General features: G+C 37.8%; 1 protein-coding gene across 3 annotated transcripts in view; it reads right to left on the minus strand.

The window, feature by feature from the left end:
- LOC145242383 (ubiquitin carboxyl-terminal hydrolase 5-like) overlaps nucleotides 1-12691 on the minus strand; it is an 86885-nt gene that overhangs the window by 26858 nt on the left and 47336 nt on the right. For all 3 annotated transcript variants that reach the window (XM_080105399.1, XM_080105400.1, XM_080105401.1), the window contains exon 11: nucleotides 12481-12603. In XM_080105399.1, the coding sequence (XP_079961525.1) occupies nucleotides 12481-12603 (123 nt within the window). The remainder of the gene's footprint in view (nucleotides 1-12480; nucleotides 12604-12691) is intronic.

Consider the following 12691-nt stretch of genomic DNA (forward strand, 5'->3'; position numbering starts at 1 on the left):
TCCTCCAACCACAACGTGACTTCAGAAATCAAGGCTTCATCATCTGGGAAATGCTTTCCTTTCAAAAACAACTTCATGGATGGGAAGAGGTGAAAGTCAGAGGGTGCAAGGTTAGGAGAGTAGGGAGGATGGGGAAGGATTCATAACCACACGCCCATGCTCCTGATCTGGCGACATGCGAGTTGTGGACTGGAACGTTGTCCTGCAGGAGGGTACCTTTGCTGATCTTGCCCCACCTCTTGATTTTGATAGCTTTCCTTAATTTTCTTAAAAGTGAAGCATAATAGGCTCCTGTAATTGTGGTACCCTTTGCCAGGAAATCTGTCATCACTACTCCATCCTGGTCCCAGAAGACTGTGAGCATGACCTTGCCAGCAGAGGGCTGCATCCTTGCCTTCTTTGGAGGTAGTGAGTCCAAGTGCTTCCACTGCATTGACTGGGCTTTGGTTTCTGGATCATAGTGATGGACCCAGGTTTCATCCTGTGTAATCAGTCTTTTGAAAAACTTTGACTCATCTTCTTGGCACATCTCCAAATTCATCCTCGAGCACTCAACGCTTCTCGCTTCTGGAATGGTGTGACCAACCTGGGAATCCATCTAGCAGACACCTTATGCATATGCAAATGATCATGAATGATGGTTTCCACAGACCCTGTACTAATCTTGACATCTTGGACTATTTGGCGAATAGTAATACGCCGATCTTCCAAAATGGCAGCCTCAACTTGACGGACAGATGCCTCATCAATGGCAGAAGGGAAGGGGGGGGGCAGGTCTGGGAGCCGTTTCCACAGACTTCCGCCCACGTTTGAATTCACGATGCCAGCGTTTTACAAGGTTATATGATGGGGCATTATCACCATGAATTTCTTTCATTTCATCAAAAGTCTGTGGTGTGTGTCCTTTCAAATACAAAAACCGGATCACTGCTCGACATTCAACAGGCTCCATTTCATACCTGACTCAGTTCAAACACCTGTAAACCAGAAACCACAATTACTTCAGAGCTGTAATTTTCCACATAACCCGTAGAGATATAAATCATTGCACATGCAAAATTTCAGCTAATTCAGACAACTGGAAGTGGGTCAGGGGCATTACTTATTGCACGCCCCTCATGTGTAGATTTTTGAAGAATATGTGTATTTATGTATAGATTTTTCAAGAATGTGTATTTATGTGCAGAATTTTTAATTTGGATTTCAAAGAAGTTTGATATAGTACCTTTATTTCACATATGATTTTGAAGAGCGTTTTCATTCTATCTAATCGTTGAAAAAGACAATTGTTTTTTTTCTCAGAATGCTGAATACAAGATGGAAAGAAAGCAAATCTGCACAATTTTCCTGTTTCAATTCTAGCTAGACCGAAAAGCTGCTAAAACAGCTCTCGATATCAATGAAGTGTTTGACCAGGAACTACTACTGAGTGCAAGTACAATGGTGTTTTAAGAAATTTTGTGGCCGAGACGAGAGTCTTGAAGATGATCAGTGTAGTGGTCGGTCATCGGATGTTGATAACGATCAATTGAGATCCTTAGTTGAAGCCAATTCATACACAACTCTTCAAGAACTTGCTTGTAAATTAAACATAACATTACGACAATTTCCAACCTCTTAAGTTTGGTTTGGTTTAGTTTTACGGCATATCAACCTTTTTTTTTTGTATTTAATGCAGAGTCTCATCTTTTTTTTTTTTTTTTTGTGGATTAGATATTTTAATTTATTCAGTAAGTCAAGTCAGCCTTTTTTGCATCATTAGGTGATGTGCTTTTTTTTTTTTTTTTCGTGTGTGTGGTAGAGTTGAATTGAATTAAAGTTATATTCTTTTATATAAATTTACTTTTTTCAGAAATGTTAGTATTTTGTTTGAATTTATTTTTTTAAATAGTTCTTTAATATTGTTGACATTGTAATAATTTTGCCGGATATGCGCGAGATCGCCACAATCCAAAAGAAAGTTTTTTACCATAAAAGGTTCTTGGCATGCAAAACGTTCTGGGGGTGTTTTCTTTTTTTAGCAGGAAGGAATGGGTTATGTGCGCGTGTCCTATGCGTATACGGGACAAAATCACTTCCTATCTACGTGATCTTCTGGCAATCTTTCTTCTATTGTGGGTTTGATCTTGAAAAGTTTGTTATTTCGACAATTATTCCATCTTGCCATTTCTTCATAGTGAGATTTATTTGTGGCTTGTAGTCAGAGTGTGGAATTTTTATATTGCTTTTATTGAGTTTTAATACATTTTTGGCAGCTATGTCAGCTTTTTCATTGCCATGAATTCCAAAATTTTGGTCAAGTATTGCAAGGCTAGTTTGTCACGTCAAATTGATAATGGGGGTTCATTGGTTTCTGCATAGACTATCGATGGGGAAAGTTCAGAAGGCTCCTAGCGCAAAACTGAGACTCTGATGTTGAACGGTGTCCAATATCTTTATGTAAGACTTTCTAGTGTCACCGTAAATGAAGCTGCCATTATCTAGTTTCGATCGCACTAGTGATCTATATAACTTTAATAGGGTCTGTCTGTCCACTCCCCATTAGTTGGAGAGTTTTGTTACATTTATTTTTAAGGTGTTTTATGTGAGGGATGAATGGAAGTCTTTTGTCTAGTATTAACTCTAAGAATTTATGTTCATTTACAACAGGAATCTGGTTTTAAAAGAGGGTCTGGGTGCAATTTTCTTAGTTGACAAAAGTGCATACATTTTGTTTTGTTAATGGAAAATTTGAAGCCATTCTTAGTTGCCCATTTTTTTTATTTTGTCAATGCATTGTTGAAGTTGACGCTCAATTAGATGGCTATGTCTCGAGCTGTATGCAATTAAAAAATCATCAACATAAAGAAAGCAATCCATGCCTTGGTTTATGCATCCAATAATATTGTTAATTTTTAGGCTTAATAATGTTACCAGCAAAATAATTCCCTGTGGGACTCCCGTTTCCTGTTCCTTAATGTTCGAGAGGCATGTTCCTACACGGACATTGAATAGTCTATTGTTGATGAAGTTGTTGATGAAGATGGGTAGTCTTCCTTTCACTCCAGCTTCTTTGAGATCTTTCATGATGCCGTACCTCCATGTGGTATTGTACGCTTTTTCAAAATCAAAGAAAATAGCAGTCATATGCTTTCTTTGAATAAATGAATTTCTGATGAAAGTTTCTAAACAAATTAAATGGTCTGTTGTGCTCCAATATTTTTGGAAGCCGCATTGAAAATTAGTTATTTTATTTGTTTGTTTCCAGAAACCAAATTAATCTGGTGTTGACCATTCTCTCCATGATCTTACACACGCAGCTTGTTAGAGCTAAAGGGCGATAATTGGAGGGGTCAGATGCATCCTTTCCTGGTTTTGGTATAGGAATGACTGCAGCTTGTTTCCATATAGCTGGAAGATTGCCATTGAGCCAGATGTCATTATAAATAGAAAGTAAATACTTTAATGGTTCATCTGTTTTAGAAATTCATATGTTTTCTTATCAGGTCCCTCAGCCGTGTTGTTGGCTTTTTTAAATGAATCTTTTAGTTCGTGGATGATAAAAGGTTTTTTTTATTTTTCCTCATTATTACTTTTATTTTTAGACAATAATTTGCAATAATATCTGCAAGCAGGTTTGCCTGTTCCTCTTTTTTAGTTATTTTATTATTGTTTATACAGAGGTGGTTGAGAGAGGAACTGGTGTTTTTCCTGATATTTTCTGAATCATATTCCATACAGTTTTGTCTTTGGTGCTATTGATTTTGGACACAAAATTCATGATTCCCTTTTGGCTTCTTTTATTGTTTGGCATGCTGTAGCTCTGCATATTTTAAAGTTGCTTAAATTTTTAGTAATTGGTTGATTGTTGATTTTCTTAATGCAGCATATCGTAGCCTGATAGCCTTTTTACAGTCATTATTAAACCAGGGACGATTATACTTGGTTGGTGATTTTGTTTTAGGAATGCATTCTTCTGCTATTGGGATAATGGTATCTGTAAAGTGAGTTATCGGGTCTTTTTCATGTTTTCCAGGTAGGAGTTTGTGTTTGCATAGTAATTTGAATTTATTCCAGTTAGCTGTTTTAAGGTTTCAGCGAGGAATTTTTGAGGTTATTCCAGGACCAAAGTGTTCTAATGTTATTGAGAAGTGGTCACTTCCCCACAGGTATCCATATGCACTGTCCAGTTGTAATCTATAAAGATACTAGAATCACTTATAAAGCGGTCAATTGCTGAGAACGAGTTTGTAGCGGAATTAACAAAGGTTGGTTTTTTGTTGTTATATATGCATAGGTTGTTGTTTGTTTTTTTTTTTTGTTTTTTTTTACAAGGTAGTCATCACTTATCAAGGCTCGGAAGCCACTCGGGGATAAGGGTTATTGTGTGTACAGTACATTAGTTTAGGAGATCTGATAAAGTGTCAAGGAGGCGGTTCATCAGGAATTTGTTCATATTGGACTTGAAGACATCCAAGCTGTAGTCAGGTGGGAAACAGGCAACTGGAACAGAGTTCCACAGGCGTGCACTTCTAAGAAAGAAGCTTTGTTCATGGAAGCTATGTTTTGATTTTGGCACAGATAAGGAGTGGGGAAAATTTTTGACAATCGTTTCAGCTAGACGGGTGTTTTTCGTGAAAGATTGGCAAGGGGGGACCAGAGATTGGAGTTCAGACGAGCACCTGCCATGGTAGTAACGATAAAACAAAGACAGGCTCGCAACGTCTCCTGTGGGAGAGAGGTTGCAGGGAAGAGAAAAGGGCATCACCCACTAGGCCACGAAGTCTATTTTGTACTCTGTCAAGGCAGGATAGGCTGTTTTTAGCAGCTCCTGCTCAGATGTGACAGCAGTAATCCATCCTTGGACGTACTTGGCTTTTATACAGATAGAGAATTGCATCAGGGGTGAGATATCTTCTGGAGCAGTAGAAGGATCCTACCATTTTTCCAGCGATCTTGGCAACTGACTTGATGTACGTATTCCATTTCAGGTCAGGGGTAAAGGTCACGCCCAGAAGCTTATCAAAACATGGAGCTTAGACGAGAGCCACCCATATCAATTGTTGCCAGATGGGGATCAGAGTGTTGATGTAAAGATAGGAACTTGGTTTTAGATGCATTAAAAGTAACCAGCCAGCTCCTCCCCCACTGTACCATGCGCTAAAGATCAGAGAAGAGAGAATCTGAGAGAACTTTGTCATTTACGGCTTTTGATGTGTTGCCATAGATGATCGTGTCATCAGCATAGATGTCAACGAATGATTTAAGTATGTGTTTTGGGAGATCATTAATGTATATCAGGAAGAGAGTTGGGCCTAAGATGGACCCCCCGAGGGACTCCTGCATTAATATTGATGGCCTCTGATTTCTGCCCATCAACTACTACCCTTATGAGCCTATCGGAGAGAAATGATTTTATGATTGAGAAAACATTGTAGCTGGAAATCTTGTGAACTAGGTCCTTATGCCATACTTTATCGAAGGCCTTTGATATGTCAAAAGCAATTGCCCTAGAGAGAAAGTCTTTGTCAAGAGATTCGCTAATCCTATGAGATATAACAGTTAGCACATCTGCTGTAGATCTGGCAGAACGGAAACCATATTGCATGTCACTAAGAAGGTTATTTCTGCTGAGGTGGTTGACTACTTCTCTATTTAATATGGATTCCAGCAGCTTACTCATGACACACAGGAGACTTATTGGTCTGTACTGAGAGGGAGAGGACTTATCACCTGAGTTCTTAAATACAGGGCATACTGATGAGGTTTTCCAGGGTGTTGGGAAGCACTTCTCTTTAAGGCAACGCTTAAAGAGTTTTCTAAGTATGGGGCAAGTTCTAGTTGAAGCTTTTTCAGCACAATGATTGGAAGGTCGTCAGGTCCAGTTGCTTTACTGGAATCAAGGTTCTTGATTAGCTTAACGACATCACGCACAGATATTTGTATGTTGCAGAGCGTGCTGTCCGTTATATGAGGAAATACAGGGAGTTGATGGCCTTCGTCGCATAGGGTAGAATTAGCTGCAAAGTTCTTGGCAAATAGTTTGGCCTTGTCTGATGCTGACGAGAATACCTCAGGTCCATTGATAATGGTTGGGATAGAACGCACGCCTCTGTTCAGGGTTTAGGATCCTGTTTGCTATTTGCCAAAACTGGTGGGAACCAAGCTGCTGCTCAGCTACTTTGGATTTAACGGACTGAGCATATAGCTCTCTTGCATTTTTTATTACTCTTTTGCAGTGGTTGCTGGCAGTCCTGAAGACAGCTTTCGTCTCAGTGCATCTATTACGTTGGTAGCTATGGAAAAAGTGATTTCTGTTTGCAATGGCAGCAGCACATTTTGGGGAGAACCATGGCTGGCTGTTAGGTTTTTGTTGGAATTTTTTGGATGGTATGAATCGGTCTATGCCTACAATTAGCCATTCGGTCAGGTCTGATACTATGGAGGACACATCTTTTTTAAACATGGAATGCAGTGGCAGATCGGATATAAGTGTACGGAAGCTATCCCAGTCAGCAGTAGAGTATCGATATACAGTACGGTGGAGAGGTGCATCTCCAGACTTATTGCATTTCGTTTTTATCTTAACTGATACAACTGCATGGTCGGAAGATCCCAGAGGAGACAGAATAGAACTTGAACATAGTTCAGGGAAAGTTGTGAGAAAAAGGTCTAGAAGGCTAGCATACTGATCGGAAGTATCGGGCACTCTGGTGGGTTCGTGGACAATCAGAGTGAGGTCATAGGCAATGGCAAAATCATGACAGAACCTCCCCTCATCATCTGTCTTGTTAGAGTGGGTCAGCCATTCCGCATTGTGGACATTGAAGTCACCACAAATGTGGATGTTAGCTAAAGGGTGAGCAGACAGGATGTGGTCAATTTTTTCAGATATGCTCTTAAGGATAGTAACTCCGCTGTTGTGTGTGTGGGGGGGGGGGGGCGATAGAGAGCGAATATAAATGCAGTGGTGTAAGCAAGTGCAACCCGGAAGCACATATAAGGTAAATTAGGGTCTTCTTTGGAGATATCCCTACCACACGGAAAGCCATCTTTAATGTAAGCACATATTCCATGTCCATGGCGATCTTGGGGGTCAGATTTAGATGTTAAGTTAGAGTATCCTTTAATTATGAATTCATCAAGGGAAGCGGTCGGCCTAATGCCAGTTTCACTTAGGAAGAATATGTCTGGTTTCGTCTGCTGTAACTGGGTTTCAACCTCTGGAAGGTTGGAACATAGACCCCTGATGTTAGAGAAGGAGACATGGTAGTAGGGGTCTACGTTGGAGAATGGGGTTCTAGGTTTACACGTGTTATTTTTCTGGAGGTATTTTATGTTGAGGATTGGGATTTGTGGAACAGGTCGACAGACTTGGTTAGAGCAGGACAGAGAGGGAAAGTTTTTTTTTGTTTGTTTTTTTGTGTAGCCATGATAAGGTAAAACCGTAACAATTATCCACTAGTATGGCATCGAGAGGCCCCACTCGAAACTACTACATTGTCCAGAGTCCATTCACCAAATGGCAATACAGCAGCCCTAGTATTTTGCACCTGCTGATAGGACGGTCTCCTTAGTGGTTAATTCAAGGTTCGGGCTACTATTCACGAAGTACTGTCGTCCTGTAGAGCAGCTTTTTCTTCAGAAACATCACTCATTGGAAATGAGGACTGAGGGACAAATAAGAGGAAGCGAGAGTAACGAGAACTGCCGATAATGCAGCCACAATGCGTTGTCTAATCTCCATTAAAAAAAAAAAAAAAACGGGAGGGGGGGGGGGACTTATTAATATTTACTTAGTATAAGTCCGTCGCTTTAATTTGAAATTTAAGATATTTGAAGATAAATTCCCCTCCAATAATTATGAATGAAAAGATGGAATAGATATAGGTTACTGTAATTTCCATTTAAGAGTGTTCATTTTTTCTTCTTCCCAAGAGACACTTCAAACAAAGAAATTATGACAATTTATCACTGAAATAATTTTAAAGATACCGGTCCGGAGTTTCCACGTGTTCAGAGATTCATTAAACTGATTTCTTCTTTGCAAAAAGGCATCTATAACGTTGGAAAGTTTTTCACTCACTGACACTTGTCATTCGAGTTTCGCTGCTATAGCGGAATTGGGAGAATTGGTTATGGTGGGAGGGATCTTTTCGTTTATATTTATAGAGAGAGTAAAGCATTAATCCTAAATTTTTTTTTTTTTTTTTTTTGATAATATTTTCTATAGTGATTCCTTTTCTGTCTGTGTTTGAGCATCCACAACTAACATTATGACTATTAAAGTCGCCTAATAATAAGAAGGGGCGAGGGAGTTGGTTGATGAGTTTTTCTATTTCAGTTTCATGTATGGGATCGTTTGGAGGCAGGTAGATGGAGCAGATTGTGACCGTTTTATGTAGGTTGGTTGTGACAGCAATTGCCTGTAAGTTAGTTTGTAGATTTATTTGGCTTTGTGCTGTGGTTTTGAAAACTTTGGAGATTGATATTTTCAGATGGTTTTAAAAAGGTGTCTTGTAGGCATATTATTGTGGGGCATAGATTGGATATTAGTAGAAGTAATTCATTCTGGTTGGCTTTTATACCTCTGTAATTCCATTGGATTATTTTGTTGGCCATAGTTTAAATTTTATGTATTTGATTTCCTTCTGTCTTGAGATTAGGGGCGTTTTCTTTTTTATGGGGGGGTTGGAAGTTTTGTCTTCTATTTCCATTGTTTCCAAGGAGGTTTTAAATTTATTTTGGTATGTAGTTCTTGTATTTGAGTCATTGGACCATTTCATATGTGTTTGTGTATTTATGAGCTTTTTATCGTTGGTAAATTCGGTTTCTGTTTCCATGGCTTCTGGTTCTTTGCATTCAATTGGTTTGTTAGTTTTTATGCTTGATTTATCTCTGGTTTTAGAGGTTGAGCGAAATCGTGGTTTGGTTTTTGTGAGGCTGGTTTTCTTCAAAGAATTTTTCCCATTTATTGTTCTTGTCTGATAGGATGTTTTTGTAGTCTTTGTTTTTTTGCTTGTTGTTATCTGTTTTTATATTTGAACTCTTGTGGGAGATTGAAGGATTCATTGTTGGCATCCCACTCAGAGTTCTCAATCTCTAATGTCTTAAAGCTACTGGAGACGGGAATTTGTGGATTTATTTGTAGTTTTCGTTTAGTTAAGTCTGGTCCTGGTTTGTTTGTTTTTTGATTTGTTTCTAGTCTATTGGGTGTGGTGTTTGAATTTTTGGTTCTAGTGAGGTTTTATTCATATTTGTTTTTTTTTCATTTCTTCAATTGTATTTATCAATATTTTGATTTGGTTGGTGAGGGCTTGGATATTAAGGTTTATTGTGCAATAATTGATGTTGTGTTTATTGGTAATGGGAGTATTCTTTTTTGTATTTTCTGAATATTTAGCTGTTACTGCCCTTTTCCTTGCTTTTGGGTAGGTGATGTTTAATGAGTGTTTAATTTTAACAATTTCCTTTTCTTTTTTCCAGATTTCACAGTCTTTGGAGTAGACACTGATTTTCTTTACAGTTAGCACATTTATGAGTTTTTTGACAGTTGATATGATTGTCATTTTCTCCACACCTTCCACGCACTGACGTGTGCATCGGTCCTGATAGTGACCAAATTCTTGGCAGTTAAAGCAACGCAGTGGGTTAGGGATGTATGTTTCAACTCTTAGTTTCTCGTAGGATATTTTTATTTCTTGTGGAATGTTTTGTTGGTTAAAGGTTAGTATATACGTGTGTGCACTTATTTCTCCATTTTTTTTTTTTATTTGAATTCTTCTGACATCCGTTACATTTTGTTCTTTTAGATTTGAACGGATTTCATCGATGGAGCAAAGTGAAAGTTCAGGGCTTTTCACAACTCCTTTGCATATGTTTAGTGTTTTGTGGGGTATGTTTTTATTTTTATATTGTCAAAATGTTTCCATTTTAAAAGTTCATCTGCCTGTGTTTTAGTATAAATTTCTATTAAAAGAGTACCATTTCTTAATTTTTTGACTAGTTTAGGTTTGACCCTTTCTGATAGAAAAAATACTATCTTGAAGGGAGAGAGTTTGGTTAAAGGCACTTCTCCAGTTGACTCCATTACGATAAAGTTTGGATAGTTATCCAGTTTCTTGTTCATGTCACTGTCCGAAATGTCTAAAAATCTTTTTTTACTTGGATTTTTATAACTCGTATTATGTTCGTTTTTTTTTTGTTTTTTTTTTAATTCATCACCACTGCTCCCAACCCATCTTGGAGCCCTACTTGGGATGCGCACAGGGGGAAGCCCATTCGCCCTGGCTACGACAGGATTACAGGTATGATATACTTGTACATAATGTAGGCTTCGAGCACTTGTGTATCTTAATTTCTCCCATCCAAGTAAAATATGGGAAAGATCAGAGAAAAACATCCATGTCTAGTCCTTGTTCACTATATATAATTGACCCTCAGCCACCGCTTTCACAACTTATTTGGGCATCAGTATTGAGGGGGGAGTGTCGTGTAGTATTTAGATTTGGTGTGTATAAGTGGTGAGTTAGACGTGACCAGCCGATTGATCGGATCGGGCCTCTCCGACCGCCTGTCTGGTCCAGTACGAGGCCAAAGTGGAGTGTTGCAACTGATACCTTTATTTCCCTAGGTATCAGTTGCTCAGCCACCAGGATCCTTTTTGTAGACATTACAGGATGCCATTTACGGCCAACAGGTGGCCCCATTGAGGGACTTTTACTCTCCACAGGTGGGGAGGGCGTATTCTAAAGCCCCACTGACAGAGCCCCAGCATCGTTTAAAGAAACATGTTAGTTAAAAAAGAAAAAAAATGGAGGGGAAGGGTTCCTTTTAATTCAAAAAGTATGGATGTGCTCACAAGAGGCAGACAAATATTTTTGCTATTATATGATATTCGAAATAGATTATTGTTGAGATAAGAACGATTTTAACAGTATGGCAGTGTTGTTGCAAAATAAATTTTTAATTGTACGTTGGTAAACATATCTATAATTATTGTTTATAACTAAATCTAATTCAGTTTAAGAATATACAAACAAAAACAAGAAGGTGCTTGAATTCTCTAACATTCTTTTTACAATAGTAATAAAGTAAATATTGGTTGAAATCAATCCATGCAGATAAAATTTAATGAGATTTGTTTACTACAACGACTTTCAAATTTCAATCAAGTTAAATTATTTGAAAAAGGATTCAAATTAAATCTTTTCAGGTTATTAGTGGCACAAATATTCTTTTTACAATACCACGTAAGAACATAATTGAATTTTGCAAAGGAAAAGGGTTGTAGTATTATTGGTTGGAATATTTTAAGTTATGAAGCCAGTAAGAAAGTGGGGATGAAAAAAGAGGAGGGGAGAATTCTTTTATGAGTATCATTTTCCCTTTTACGCAACAAGAATACCAGTTTCTTGATCGGGTTGTGACATGCGATAAAAAGTTGGTTCTTTACAACAACCAGCGACAGACACTCAGCTCAGTGGTTAGACGCCAACAAAGCTCCACAACACTTCCCGAAGCCAGAGTTGCACCAAAAAAAGATCATGCTGTTTGGTGATCTGCAACAAGTCCCCTCCGTTAGTTTTTTAATGCCGGTGAAACCATTACGGCAGTGAAGTACAGTCAACAAATAGATGAAATGCATCAGAAACTTTGACAACACCCAACATTAGTCAACAGAAAATCCCCAATTCTCCTCCACAATAATGCCCGACTGCCCGCTGCTAAACTGACTCTGCAGAAGTTGAACAAATTGGGTTATGAAATTCTGCATCATCCACCATACTCTCCAGACCTCTCACCCACTGACTACCACATTTTTAAGCATCTCGACAACTTTCTGTACGAGAAATGCCTCAAAAACCTAAATGATATCAAAAATACCTTCAGCAACTTCATCACTACCAGAATGCAAGATTTTTACATGACTGGCATAAATACACTTATTTTGCGTTGGCAAAAAGCATGTTGCTTTTGATGGTGCTTATTTTTATCAATAAATTTTTGTTTGAGCAGAGATATGTTCATCTGAAATTAAAAATTAAAAACTGCAAGAACTTTCTTGTCAACCTGATAAATATGAAGATAAAGCGACAGAAAAAATGCAAAAGAAAATTGAGCCACATGGACAAAAATAAGGACGTAAAACTCTAGTGATTTGTTTTGTATAAAAGTGGATATTTCATTTAAAACAGAGTTCATTAAAAGTGGACATTTCATTAAAAACAGTTCATTAAAAGTGGACATTTCATTAAAAACAGTTCATTAAAAGTGGACATTTCATTAAAAACAGAGTCCATTAAAAGTGGACATTTCATTTAAAACAGAGTTCATTAAAAGTGGACATTTCATTTAAAACAGAGTTCATTAAAAGTGGATATTTCATTAAAAACAGAGTTCATTAAAAGTGGATATTTCATTAAAAACAGAGTTCATTAAAAGTGGATATTTCATTAAAAACAGAGAATTTACAATCCTAGTTACAAAATGTAAACTTACATCAATAAAATGAATTAAGTGAAGGAAAAAATCCTGAGCATCTTGCTGTCGTTTCGATGAAAACTCTGCATGTCCTCTTCCAATAAGGTTCTTAAACATCTGAGGTCGAATTCCTTTCGGAGGCTAAAAAAGAAAAGACAAGATACTATTAAAAATAGTTATTTGATAAATATTATGTAAGCATACTGGGCAGTCTATAAGCTTGAAGTCT

This window comes from Euprymna scolopes, chromosome 21, assembly GCF_053919585.1.
Source record: "Euprymna scolopes isolate OS-2025 chromosome 21, ASM5391958v1, whole genome shotgun sequence".
Classification (NCBI taxonomy): Eukaryota; Metazoa; Mollusca; class Cephalopoda; order Sepiida; family Sepiolidae; genus Euprymna; species Euprymna scolopes.